Genomic DNA, 12,277 nt, shown 5'->3' on the forward strand with positions numbered 1-12,277 from the left:
AGCTGCAGTATTAAAGGCAGTGTGGTATTGGCATAAGTATATATAGGTCAGATGAACAAAATAGAAAGTTCAGATATGAGTCATAGCCACGTGCGATGGCTCACGCCTGTAATCTCAACATTTCGTGAGGCTGAAATGGGAGGATCTCCTGAGGCCAGGAGTTCAGCCATGGCAATATATTGAGACCATCTCTACGAAAATGTTAAAAAAAAAAAAAAAAAAAAAGATGAAAGATGAGCCACTGTATGGAAATTGCACCTTAAATAACACAACAGTTAAAAAACCCAACATTGTAAACAACAAATGAAAATTTAGAAGTAAAGAACTTTCTCCTAAGAAAGGCATGTAATATTGTCACGCAGTGTTTTTTAGAGACACAGTCTCACTCTATTGCTTAGGCTGGAGTGCAGAGGCACCATCATAGCCCACTACACCCTCCAAGGATCAAGGGATCCTCCCACCCCAGCTCTTGAGTAGCTGGGACTACAGGCATGAGCCACTGCATCCAGCTAATTAATTTTTTTTTTTTTTTTTTTTTGGTAGAGACAGAGTCTCGCTTTGTTGTCCAGGCTGGTCTTGAACTCTTGGCTTCGAGCAGTTCCAAAGTGCTGGGACTATCGGTGTGAGCCACTGCACCTGGCCAATGAAGAAGTTTTGAGAGTAAAATCTATTAGGACAAATCTCTAAGATTGAATGGCTTATTCTATCAGATTATCTGGGATGAAATAGCATTAGCTATATTAGTGATTGATTTGTTTTGTTTGGATGATGGAGAGAATCCTGCTATCCAAATCAACTGCTTCAGTGTTGTGTTATATCTTTGTTTAAAGGGAAGCCTGTGGTGTGGCTTAGCAGTGAAAATATTTTGCTGTAGATTTGGGTAGGAAGCTTAGAAGCCAAGGCTCTGGCTGTGATCACCTCCTCAATGGAAAAAATGGTGAAGGAAGCAAAGTGTATTTGTAAACTTTTTTATTTCTCCCAGGAGGGTTCAATTTCTCAGAGCTGAAGCCGCCTGACTGTTGCAACTTATTGACCCTATTATTCGCAATAAAAGATTCTGAATTACAGAGGGCAGGGTATTGTGAGAGTTGAGTGAATGCTGGGTTGAGTCCCATTTCTGTTATTTACTTAGTTCCATCTTTACCACTGGCTAGCTGTGAGCCTTGGGCAAGTCATTAAACTTTTTGGCCATTTGTTTCCTCATTGGCAAATGTAGATTTGGGCTAAACAATTGTTTAAGATTCCTTCTAGCTCTGAAATTCTGAGAATCTGCAAATCTAAGAATTTTCACTTCCCAACATTGTGGTACATTTTCACAAAGATATCTGAGAGCCTTTCCCTGTAGTCTCTTTGGCAGATTGCAGTCCTCTGGCAGAAATGAAACTTGATCAAAATCTGTTTTTCCAACCTGATTTCATCTTAGCTTTTACACTCTGTAACAGTAACAGATGGCCAGAAAATGTTTTCCCACATACTTTAAGTGGAATAAATAGCAGGCTGCCATTAGCCTTTTTAGCTGCCCTTGGACTCTCAATGATACTACCCTCAATTAGGAACACAAATGCTTTTTTTTTTTTTTTTTTTTTTGCCAGGGACTGTGGGGTGTAGAAAGAGAGGTATACAACATAATGATTCTCAAGAATTCAGTATCTGGTTGCAGTTTGTGAATTTTAGACTGGCAGTTGAAGGTGACTTGGAATAATTGGTTTTATCATCACATTGCTGCAGTTTAACCCAGTTGTACTCCATTATAGGCAGAGAGTTTGAGCTTTTTTTCCCCCTCCAGGTGATGAGAGAGCTGAAACTTGGGTCTCTTGTATAATTCTCAGATCTGTGGTTTCCTTGACTGAGCAAACCTCCCCAACCCTACCCAACAACAGTCAGGCCCATTTTTTAAAAAGCAGGCCGGGCGTGGTGGCTCACACCTGTAATCCCAGCACTGGGAGGCCGAAGCAGACAGATCACGTGATGTTTAAAAAAATCTTTTATTTTTATTTTTTGAGACAGAGTCTTGCTGTGACACCCAGACTGGAGTGCAGTGGGATGATCTCAGCTCACTGCAGCCTCCACCTCCCGGGTTCAAGCGATTCTCGTGCCTCAGCCTCCCAAGTAGCTGGGATTACAGGTGTGCCACCATGCCCAACTAGTCCTTGTATTTTTAATAGAGATGAGGTTTCACCACATTGCCCAGGCTGGTCTCAAACTCCTAGGCTCAAGCAATCCACCTGCCTTGGCCTCCGAAAGTACTGGGACTAGCAGGCGTGAGCAACCGTGCCCGGCCATCTTTTATTTTTTTTAAAACCTATTCTTTGGTATTGCTCTAAAATGCAGGCAAAATCAGTTAAAGAATTCTTACTGCCTTTTTTGAGAAGCTTAAATAAGGCAATATGCATTTTTTTGTTGACTCCTAAAAGTAAACTCATAAGTGAAAAAGCATATATATGTTATATCATTATTACAGTCACAGGAGAACCGCTCATGGTGGTCCAGCAGACATGCATGCAGCATCAGCAGTCCTTCGAGTGCTTGAAGAACTCTTGGTTGTTTAGTGTTGTTCAGCTTTTGGTGATTACTTGCTTGTATGGTTAATCTTAGACCTGATGGCACAGTATCCTCTGTGGTCTCTTGTCAGCATGTTGCTAGAGACCGGGTGTCACTGCTGGAATGGTGGTAAATTAGCCCTGGACCTACTTAAGAAAAAGTTTGTTAATCTGGTTGAGTTGGTGAAGTGCAGAAAGGTTTTTGATGGAGTTACACTATTAACTTTACCAAAAAAGTTTAGATGTATTCCTCTTACACAGGTTAAGCAGTGTATGGTAGATTATAAAAAGTGAAAGAATGTCCTCCAACCACGTCTGAGATACCTTATAAATTTATTCTGTGCCAAGTGTGTTTTGGGGAAACTTCATAATATTAAAATGTTAATAGAAGTAAAAACCAGTGAGCATATCTGGGTTCATACTACCTCTTCTTGCCCTGTCATCTGGGGCAAACTGCTTCATATCTGAACCTCATGCTCTTCCTCTGAGCAATGGAGATAATAATGCATACCTCATGTGTGATATTGCAAAGATTAATTGAGATGTTATGAAGACCCTTTATTCAGTGCCTGGTGCAAAGTAAAATGTCATTTTTATTCGTTGTTTGGTTTTGCTGGTCCAGGCCAGAGAATAATGCCTTTTCTCGCTTGGGGTGTACAAAATAAGTTATTTTTTATTTGTTCGTTTGTTTGTTTTGAGACAGAGTCTTGCTCTGTTGCCCTGGCTAGAGTGCAGTGGTGCAATCTCAGCTCATTGCAACCTCTGCCTTCTGGGTTCAAGTGATTCTCCTGCCTCAGCCTCCCTAGTAGCTGGGATTACAGGCATGTGTCACTATGCCTGGCTAATTTTTGTATTTTTAGTACAGATGGATTTTCTCCATGTTGGCCAGGCTGGTCTCGAACTCCTGACTTCAGGTGATCCTCCTGCTTTGGTTTCCCAAAGTGCTGGGATTATAGGTGTGAGCCATCGCGCCTGGCCAAATTATGTTTTAAAAATGAAATTTTCTTTTAGCTGACAAAAGGATATTGATCTGGTCCAGCCTATGGGGCAAAAAGACATACAATTATTATTTTGTTATTTGTTTGTTTCTTTTGAGACAGAGTCTCGCTTTGTTGCCCAGGCTGTAGTGCAGTGGTGCAAACTTGGCTCACTGCAACCTCTGCCTCCCGGGTTCAAGTGAATCTCATGCCTCAGCCTCCCAAGTAGCTGGGATTACCGGCATGCCCCACCTTGGCCTGGCTAATTTTATTTGTGATTTTTTAGTAGAGATGGGATTTCACCATGTTGGCCAGGCTGGTCTCGAACTCCTGGCCTCGAGTGATCTGTCCACTTCGGCCTCCCAGTGCTGGGATTACAGGTGTGAGCCACCGTGCCCGGCCTGCATTTTAAAATAAGCATTCCGAAGTAATTAAGATCCATGTGATCAGAGGACCATAGTTTGAGACGCATTGCCCTAAAAACTGGCAAGATTAGGATGAAATGTAATACAATCTGATATACTTTTTTTGTTAAGGCTTGAAAAATACATTTATTTATATGGAACTGTAAATAGAGTTAGATTTTGCAAAGAACACAACGTAGAAATTAGATACGTAGCACTTAGTATAATCACTCTAAGAATGTCAGTGCTAGCTAACAGTATAACTTATTCTTGACTGTGTTTATGTTTTATTTTATCTGAAGTATGTTTCTCTTTTTTCAGAGAAGTAGTCAGTTTGAAAAGGTCCATCTCACTTTCTTTTCTTTAAAAGTGGCTGGGCACAGTGGCTCACACCTGTAATCCCAGTACTTTGGGAGGCTGAGGTGGGAGGACTGCTTGAGCCCAGAAGTTCCAGACCAGCCTGGGTAACAAAGGGAGACCCCATCTCTACAAAAAATAAAAAAAAATTAGGTGGGTATAGTGACATGCACTTGTGGTTCTATCTACTCTGGAGGCTGAGATGGGAGGATCACTTGAGCCTCAGGAGGTTGAGGCTGCAGTGAGCCATGATCACGCCACTGCACTCCAGCTTGGATGACAGAGTGAGACTGTCTCAAAAAATAAAATAAAAATGGCTTTTTATCATACGAAAGAGCAGTTTATCTTAGTGGTTCTCAGCCTTTTCTCCTTACTCCTGCCTCTCAGAGGGATCCTTACTCCCATCCCTGACAGTGGCTCATTTCTACAAGAATTCTCAGCTGGGGTAGAAAGGTAACATCTTATCAGAATCTGTGTGGTTGGAGAGGAGGAGACATGTGGTTGTAGTCTTCAAAACTCGTTCTGCTTGTTAAAACATTCTTATCTTTCTAAGACTAGTAGTACTTCTGAAGTATGTCCCGCCCCAATTTCTGGATTGATAATGGCTTCTCTGGACCGCTTAAGATTAGAGGAAGGGTTGGTAGGACAGTAGAAGGAAATAATTATAATATTTTATTTAAATACATAAGAGACTTGAAAGCCTGCCTGTGCCTAGTGATTACAAATAATGTTGAGTTCTGTTTTCTGCTTTCCCTTCTCTCAGGACTGTCTCCTCAGAGTTCTTAGGGGCATGCACTATCTTCCTTTACTTCCTTTTGTTGTTGTCTTATTAGGAAGTATGTAGATGAGTTTATTTCTCCTTCGTACCCCAGTCCTATTTTCTTGTAGATAGCCATTTATTTAGGAAAAGGACTGAAAAGCCATTTCTTTCCGGAAGAGAAATAATCACCTTCCCTCTGTGGCAAGTTGTTTTTAGAGGAAAAGAACCATTTATTGAAAACTTGTCTTTTTGGTTCAGAGAATAGAGTTAGTTCATACTCAGTAAATGTAGATTAAATTTTTTTAAGTGAATTAAAATCAGCAGAAGTATGTATAAGGGCCTGGGATTTTATTTTACCGTATTTAGAAGCTAATTATTAACTCCTACTGTTTCATGGATGCTGGCAGAACACACAAGACTTCTGGATCAGAGACAAAGGACTTTATTACTCACAGCCTATTTTTCATGGCCCAGCAAGCAGCATTCCTTGCCCCCAGAGTCCTATGAGAGTGACATGAATGGGTCCAGATGAATGCCTGCATATGTGTTATAGGAATAGAACACTGAGCTTGGGGAATCCACTGCTTTTATAGTAAATGGTAAGCAGGCCTGTTCTTTGTCCTAGTGGGAGAGATTATTTCCTTACTCAAAGCTGTTCTCTGCAAACACAATCCTGAGAAGAGGCCTGAGTAAGAAGTGGTTAGGACCATGCATTATTGACAGGCCCAGCAAGATGTGTAGGATTAAGAGAGACCCATGGGGCTGGGCACAATGGCTCACATCTGTAATGCCAGCACATTGATAGGCCGAGGCAAGTGGATCACTTGAACCCAGGAGTTTGAGACCAGCCTGGGCAACATGGCGAAACCCTGTCTCTACAAAAAATATAAAAATTAGCCGAGCGTAGTGATGTGTGCCTGTAGTCCCAGCTACTAGGGAGGTTGAGGTGGGAGGATAACCTGAGGCCAGGAGGTCGAGGCTGCAGTGAGCCATGATGGTACCACTGCACTCCAGCCTGGGTGACAGAGTGAGATCCTGTCTCAGAAAAAAAAGAGACTTAGTGGAGGAATAGCATTCCCAACACTAAGTACGTAAATAGACAATTGATAGAAATCTTAGAAAAATTTGTTATAAAATATTTGCCCTACAAAAGGTATGGAGTAGCATAATGAAAAGCCATACAGTCACCTCTCAACTTGAGAAATAAGCGTTATCCATACAGTTGAAGCTTCCTGTCGACCCCTCTCCTTACCCCACAGGTAAGCACTTTCCTAAATTTGTCATCATGCCAGTGCATTCCTGTGTATCCCTTAATATCATACAGTATTGTTTTGCATGTTCACAAACTTCTAAAAATGATTTTTACTATCATTTAAAAATTGTTAAAGAGCTGTTTTCATAGTACCTTCTTAAGCACTTTAGAAAAACATTGCAAAGATAAACTTTGGCATGTCATGATTTTATGGTCCAAGGAAAAGCAAAATCACTAAAACACAGTTTAGTAAAAGGAAAAGATACATATAGTGAAAAAAGTTGATAAATATATAGGTATGTAACTCTAAACTGTTAGCATCTAATATATGTAAACACAAAGTATAGTTAAGTTTGGTGGACAAAATACAATTCATGATTGGGGTGAAAATAGTGACTATGAGAGGCAGCAGCAGTGAATTACAGGAGTGAGATTAATTTAGACAGTTGGTCTTACAGGAGAGAGGGTTATGCTATGAGGAACTGGTCTTAAATTGATCCAGCCAAAAAGATGAGAGAAGGGAACTGGGAGTAGTTAGCCAGCAGGGCAGTTAGCTAAGAGATAGGTGGGCCAGCATTCTGTTGGGTCACCATTTGGATTAGGAAGAATGGCCAAGACTAAGCCCCTTACCTTGAAGAGCTTAATCTAATTGAGCAGGAGTGGTTATATTATGCGTTTGAGAATCAGAGAACATCCCAAGACACTGTCATATGATTATGAACTAAACATGCCTTACAGATTCCAGGAATGGAGAATAAAAGAGTTTAATGTGAGTTACAGCAGTGAGGGAAAGAAGGCCTCAGGGAGAAGTCTCCAGTTCAGCCTTGCATGGCAGATAATGGTGTGGAGGGAAAGGGAGTGGCTGGTGAGAGCACAGGAGGGAGGACTGGAGCAGTGAGGAATAGTGAGAGGACTGGCCTGTGCGAATATTTTATTTCAAGACCATTTGACCGATAGAGTTTCCTGTGGTCTAGATTTTGCTGATTGCACACTTACAGTGTAGTTCAGCAATTTTCATCTGTCCTCAGTATTTCCTTCAAATTAGCAGCCGGATGTAGTGGCTTGATGACATTCAAGTTTAGTCTCTTTGGGAAGACTATAGAACTGGTTGTTCTTTTTTCATATCAGTAAAGATATGTGTAGGGGTCTGGGATTTCATTTTACTCTGCTTTAATAAGCCAATAATTAGCCTGTTACTGTTTCACATCCTTAACTTCATGTAGCTCTCTCTTCTGTTATTTCAAGTAGTGCTAAAAAATATAACAGCTTGCTTCCTGAGATAATAGGTCTCTGTTCCCCTCCCTTACTTTTATCTAGACCACCTCTTTTCTTCATTTCTGTCATCCCTATCTTGCTCATTTTTAATTCTTTTCTGTGTGGGAGTCCTTTCCGAGGAAGGAGCTTGGGAAGGTTAGTTTCATGAGTTTATAGGACTAGACTGCTCCAGCTCCTTGGGGTCTCACTAGGGATCCCTTGCAATGGACAGTGTCAGTTACTGTGTCAAATCAGCCCCCATTGCTTTTCATTTAATAGTTGTTGGTTATCTTGGGATTCTTCTGTTCTCAGTTGTCAGATGCCCTTTTGCTTCCCTCCACTTTGTTCTAGACAGCTGGATGGCACTTAATGTCTTGTGGCTGTTGATGTTTTTGCCCTACCCACTTGTCTATGGGGATTTATGAGGATACTTCATCTTCTATTTTGTTTTAAATGTTATTCATGGACTTTCTGTGTTGTTATCTAGTTGCTCTGTCTGGTGTTTGTTTGTTTTTATAATGGGTCTTGCTCTGTCATCTCAGGCTAGAGTACAGTGTCATGATCACGGCTCACTGTAGCCTCAACCTCAGCCTCCTGAGTAGCTGGGACTACAGGCATGCACCACCGTGCCTAATTTTTGTTTGTTTTCTTGTGGAGATAGGGTCTCGCTATGTTGCCCAGGCTTGTCTTGATCTCCTAGGCTCAAGTGATCCTCCTGCCTCAGCCTCCCAAAGTGCTGGGATTACAGGCGTGAGCCACCACGCCTGGCCCTCTGGTTTTTTTTTGTTTTTGTTTTTGTTTTGAGACAGAGTTTTGCTCTTGTTGCCCAGGCTGGAGTGCAATGGTACGATTTCAGCTCACTGCAACCTCTGCCTCCCAGGTTCAAGCGATTCTCCTGCCTCAGCCTCCGGAGGAGTTGGGATTACAGGCATGCACCACCACGCCTGGCTAATTTAGTATTTTTAGTAGAGACGGGGTTTCTCTATGTTGGTTAGGCTGGTCTCGACTCCCGACCTCAGGTGATCCGCCCGCGTCTGCCTCCCAAAGTGCTAGGATTACAGGCGTGAGCCACTGTGCCTGGCTCCCTCTGTTTTTATGTGAGGGTTCAGAAATATCGAAAGACTACATTGCCATTGCTACAGCTATTGCCCCAGAATGCTCATCGTAGGTTCTTTAGTAGGATGATGACACAATCATAAGTAGAATCATAGGTCTCACAACATCTTTTATGGTGTAGAGATAGTGTGGTCCGAGTACATTTGTTCTGGCTGGTCTGAGTACGGTGTTGTTTACAACTAATTGATCACAACCAGTTACAGATTTCTGTGTTCCTTCACTCCTACTGCTTCACTTGACTAGCCTTAACAAATGTTCTTTAATTTTTTCTTTTCTCTAGATTCAGAAGTGTTTTGGCCATAATACCCAGTTAACAGATTCCCATGGAAATAATAGCTTCTTATCATTACTCTTTTCAGGTTCACTAAGAATCTTTCCCCAGACAAAATCAACTTGAGCACCCTGAAAGGGGAGGGTCAGCTGACCAACCTGGAGCTGGATGAAGAGGTTCTACAGAATGTACTGGAGCTGCCCACCTGGTTAGCCATCACTCGGGTCTACTGCAACAGGGCCTCCATCCGGGTGAGAATGAGGGTCGGAATGCTGCTGTTCTCTTCGGCCAGCAGGCCTGCCTTCTGGAGGGTCAGCTACCACAGCCCTGAGACTTTGCTTTCCTCTTTCAGATCCAGTGGACAAAGTTGAAGACACACCCAATTTGCTTGGTAATGACCTTTCTTGATTGCAAGTAATCAAAGTGGGGTGGCCAGGGTAGGCTTTTAGAAGATGAGGGAGAAAATGATAGGCTAACCCTTTTAGGACTGGGGGGTGTCTCCTTATGTCCCTGTGAGCTTCTCTCTAAGACAGTGTGACTGTTGTCTGGGCTTATTCTGGAACTGCTGTGTGATATAAGATTAGCACTGGGACACAAGACCCAGGACTTCTCAGTTATTTTCTCGGTTTTAGTGTAACAATTATGGCTGCCTAGGCTCTAACCTTAGACTTTCCTATTTTCCCTTGAAATCTTTTTTTTTTTTTTTTTTTTTGAGATGGAGCTTTGCTCTTATCACCAAAGCTGTAGTGCAATGATATGGTCTTGGCTCACTGCAACCTCTGCCTTCTGGGTTCAAGCGATTCTCCTGCCTCAGCCTCCTAAGTAGCTAGGATTACAGGCATGCACCACCATGCCCAGCTAATTATGTATTTTTAATAGAGACAGGGTTTTGCCATGTTGGCTAGGCTGGTCTCGAACTCCTAACCTCAGGTGATCCACCCGCCTCAGCCTTCCAAAGTGCTGGGGTTACGGGCGTGAGCCACCGCGCCTGGCACTCCTTGAAATCTTGACAGAGGAAAAATTAGAAGTTTGGTTTGGGCTGGGTGTGGTGGCTCATGCCTGTAATGCCAGCACTTTGGGAGGCAGAGGTGGGTAGATCACCTGAGGTCAGGAGTTCAAGACCAACCTGACCAACCTGGTGAAACCCCATCTCTACTGAAAGTACAAAAAATTAGCCAGGTGTGGTGGTGGCAGGTGCCTGTAATCCCAGCTACTCGGGAGGCTGGGGCAGGAGAATCGCTCGAACCTGGGAGGTGGCGGTTGCAGTGAGCCGAGATCACCCTCCAGCCTGGGCGATAGGAGTAAGACTCTGTCTTGAAAAAAGAAAAAGAAGAGGAAAAAAAAAAAGTTTAGTTTGGATTGACTGTTGAATGATGATCAGTTGAGGGTCCTTCAGAGGCTGGACAATGTGTGTCTTTATCCCCAAAACTGGAATCCCCAGGAACAATAATATTCCTGCAACTTGGATTTGTGTTTTATCTTTTTGCTCTGAGTTCATCCTGGACTTGTCATGAGGTTCTGCTGCTAATGGAAATGGAAGGGGGAAAATGAGGACTCTCCTTGCATTTTAGTTTGTTCGTTCATTCGTTCGTTCGTTCATTCATTCATTCATTCATTCATTCATTCATTCAGTAAATATTGATTGTCTGCCCACTGTGGGTATAGCACTTTACTAGGCTCTGGAGCACAGAGATGAATGACACAGTCTGTGCTGTCATTGTGCTATGTGTGTATTTGTGTAAATGCTTAGCTCTCCTTGACTTTTATTTCAGTGTCTGGATAAGGTAGAGGTGGAGATGAAGACATGTGAGGATCCTCGGCCCCCCAATGGACAGTCTCCCATTGCCCTTGCTTCAGGACAGAGGTTAGTTGCTTTGAATCCTGTTATTTCCAACATATTAATTGCTCTAGATCCCCTTTTAGTTAAAAAATAAAAACTTTTTATTATGGAAATTTTCAAACTTACACTAAAGTAGAGAAAATGGTATAAGAACCCCCATATACCCAAGATCTGATTTCAACAATTATCAACACTTTGTCATTCTTCTTTTTTTTTTTTTCTTTTTTTTCCCGAGATAGAGTCTTGCTCTGTCACCCAGGCTGGAGTGCAGTGGTGTGATCACAGCTTACTGTAGCCTCGACCTCCTGGGCTCAATCAGTCTTCCTGCCTCAGCCTCCCAAGTAGCTGGGACCACAGGCACACATCACCATGCCTGGCTAGTTTTTCATAGCAATAGGGTCTCACTATGTTGCCCAGGCTGGTCTTGAACTCCTGGCCTTAAGCGATCCTCCCACCTCAGCCTCCCCAAAGCCCTGGGATTATGGATGTGAACCACCATGCCCAATGTTGTCATTCTTTTTTCTTTTTCTTGCCAGTTTGTGTATGTGTATGTATGTGCATGTGGACACTATAGTACTTGAAAGCAAATCTCAGAAACCATATGATTCCACTTGCAAATACTTTTTTTTTTTTTGAGATGGGGTCTCACCCTGTCACCCAGCCTGAAGTGCAGTGGTGTGATCTTGGCTCACTGCATCCTCTGCCTCCCAGGCTCAAGTGGTTCCCCACCTCAGTCTCTTAAGTAGCTGGGGCCACAGGCATGCCCCACCATACCTGGCCAATTTTTTGTAGTTTTGGTAGAGATGGTTTCACCATGTTGCCCGGCTGGTTATTAACCCACCTGCAAATACTTTCATATCATGTCTTTAACAGACAAGGACTGGAAAAAAAATATATTGCTATCACATTAAAAAGAATTAACAGGCCAGGTGTGGTGGCTCACGCCTGTAATCCCAGCACTTTGGGAGGCTGAGGTGGGCATATCACCTGAGGTCGGGAATTCGAGACCAGCCTGGCTAACAGGGTGAAACCCCATTTCTACTAAAAATAAAAACTCCGTTTCTACTAAAAATAAAAAAAAAACCAGCCAGGTGTGGTGGCAGGTGCCTGTAATTCCAGCCACTCAGGAGGCTGAGGCAAGAGAATTGCTTGAACCCGGGAGGTGGAGGTTGCAGTGAGCTGAGATCGCACCATTGCACTCCAGCTTGGGCAACAAGAGTAAAACTCCATCTCAAAAACAAACAAAAAACAAAAAACCTCACAAGAATTCCTTAATATCATCTAATACCTATTTCATAATCAATTTTCCTGAATTATCTCTAAAATATATATATATGTATACACATATATTTTTTCTTTTTTTGGTTTTGTGACAGGGTCTCACTCTGTCACCCAGGCTGGAGTGCAGTGGCACGAGCTTGGCTCCCTGCAACCTCCACCTCCTGGATTCAAGTGATTCTTGTGCCTTGGCCTCCTGAGTAGCTGGAATTACAGGTGCCTGACACC

General features: G+C 42.7%; 1 protein-coding gene across 1 annotated transcript in view; it reads left to right on the top strand.

Moving 5' to 3' along the window:
- The window catches only part of UHRF1BP1 (UHRF1 binding protein 1), an 81,016-nt gene that overhangs the window by 20,282 nt on the left and 48,457 nt on the right, over positions 1 to 12,277 (top strand). Inside the window, exons 2-4 of the mRNA XM_031667055.1 lie at positions 9,020 to 9,182; positions 9,284 to 9,322; positions 10,704 to 10,795. Of these exons, the coding sequence (XP_031522915.1) occupies positions 9,020 to 9,182; positions 9,284 to 9,322; positions 10,704 to 10,795 (294 nt within the window). The remainder of the gene's footprint in view (positions 1 to 9,019; positions 9,183 to 9,283; positions 9,323 to 10,703; positions 10,796 to 12,277) is intronic.

This window comes from Papio anubis, chromosome 6 (genome assembly GCF_008728515.1).
Source record: "Papio anubis isolate 15944 chromosome 6, Panubis1.0, whole genome shotgun sequence".
Classification (NCBI taxonomy): domain Eukaryota; kingdom Metazoa; phylum Chordata; class Mammalia; order Primates; family Cercopithecidae; genus Papio; species Papio anubis.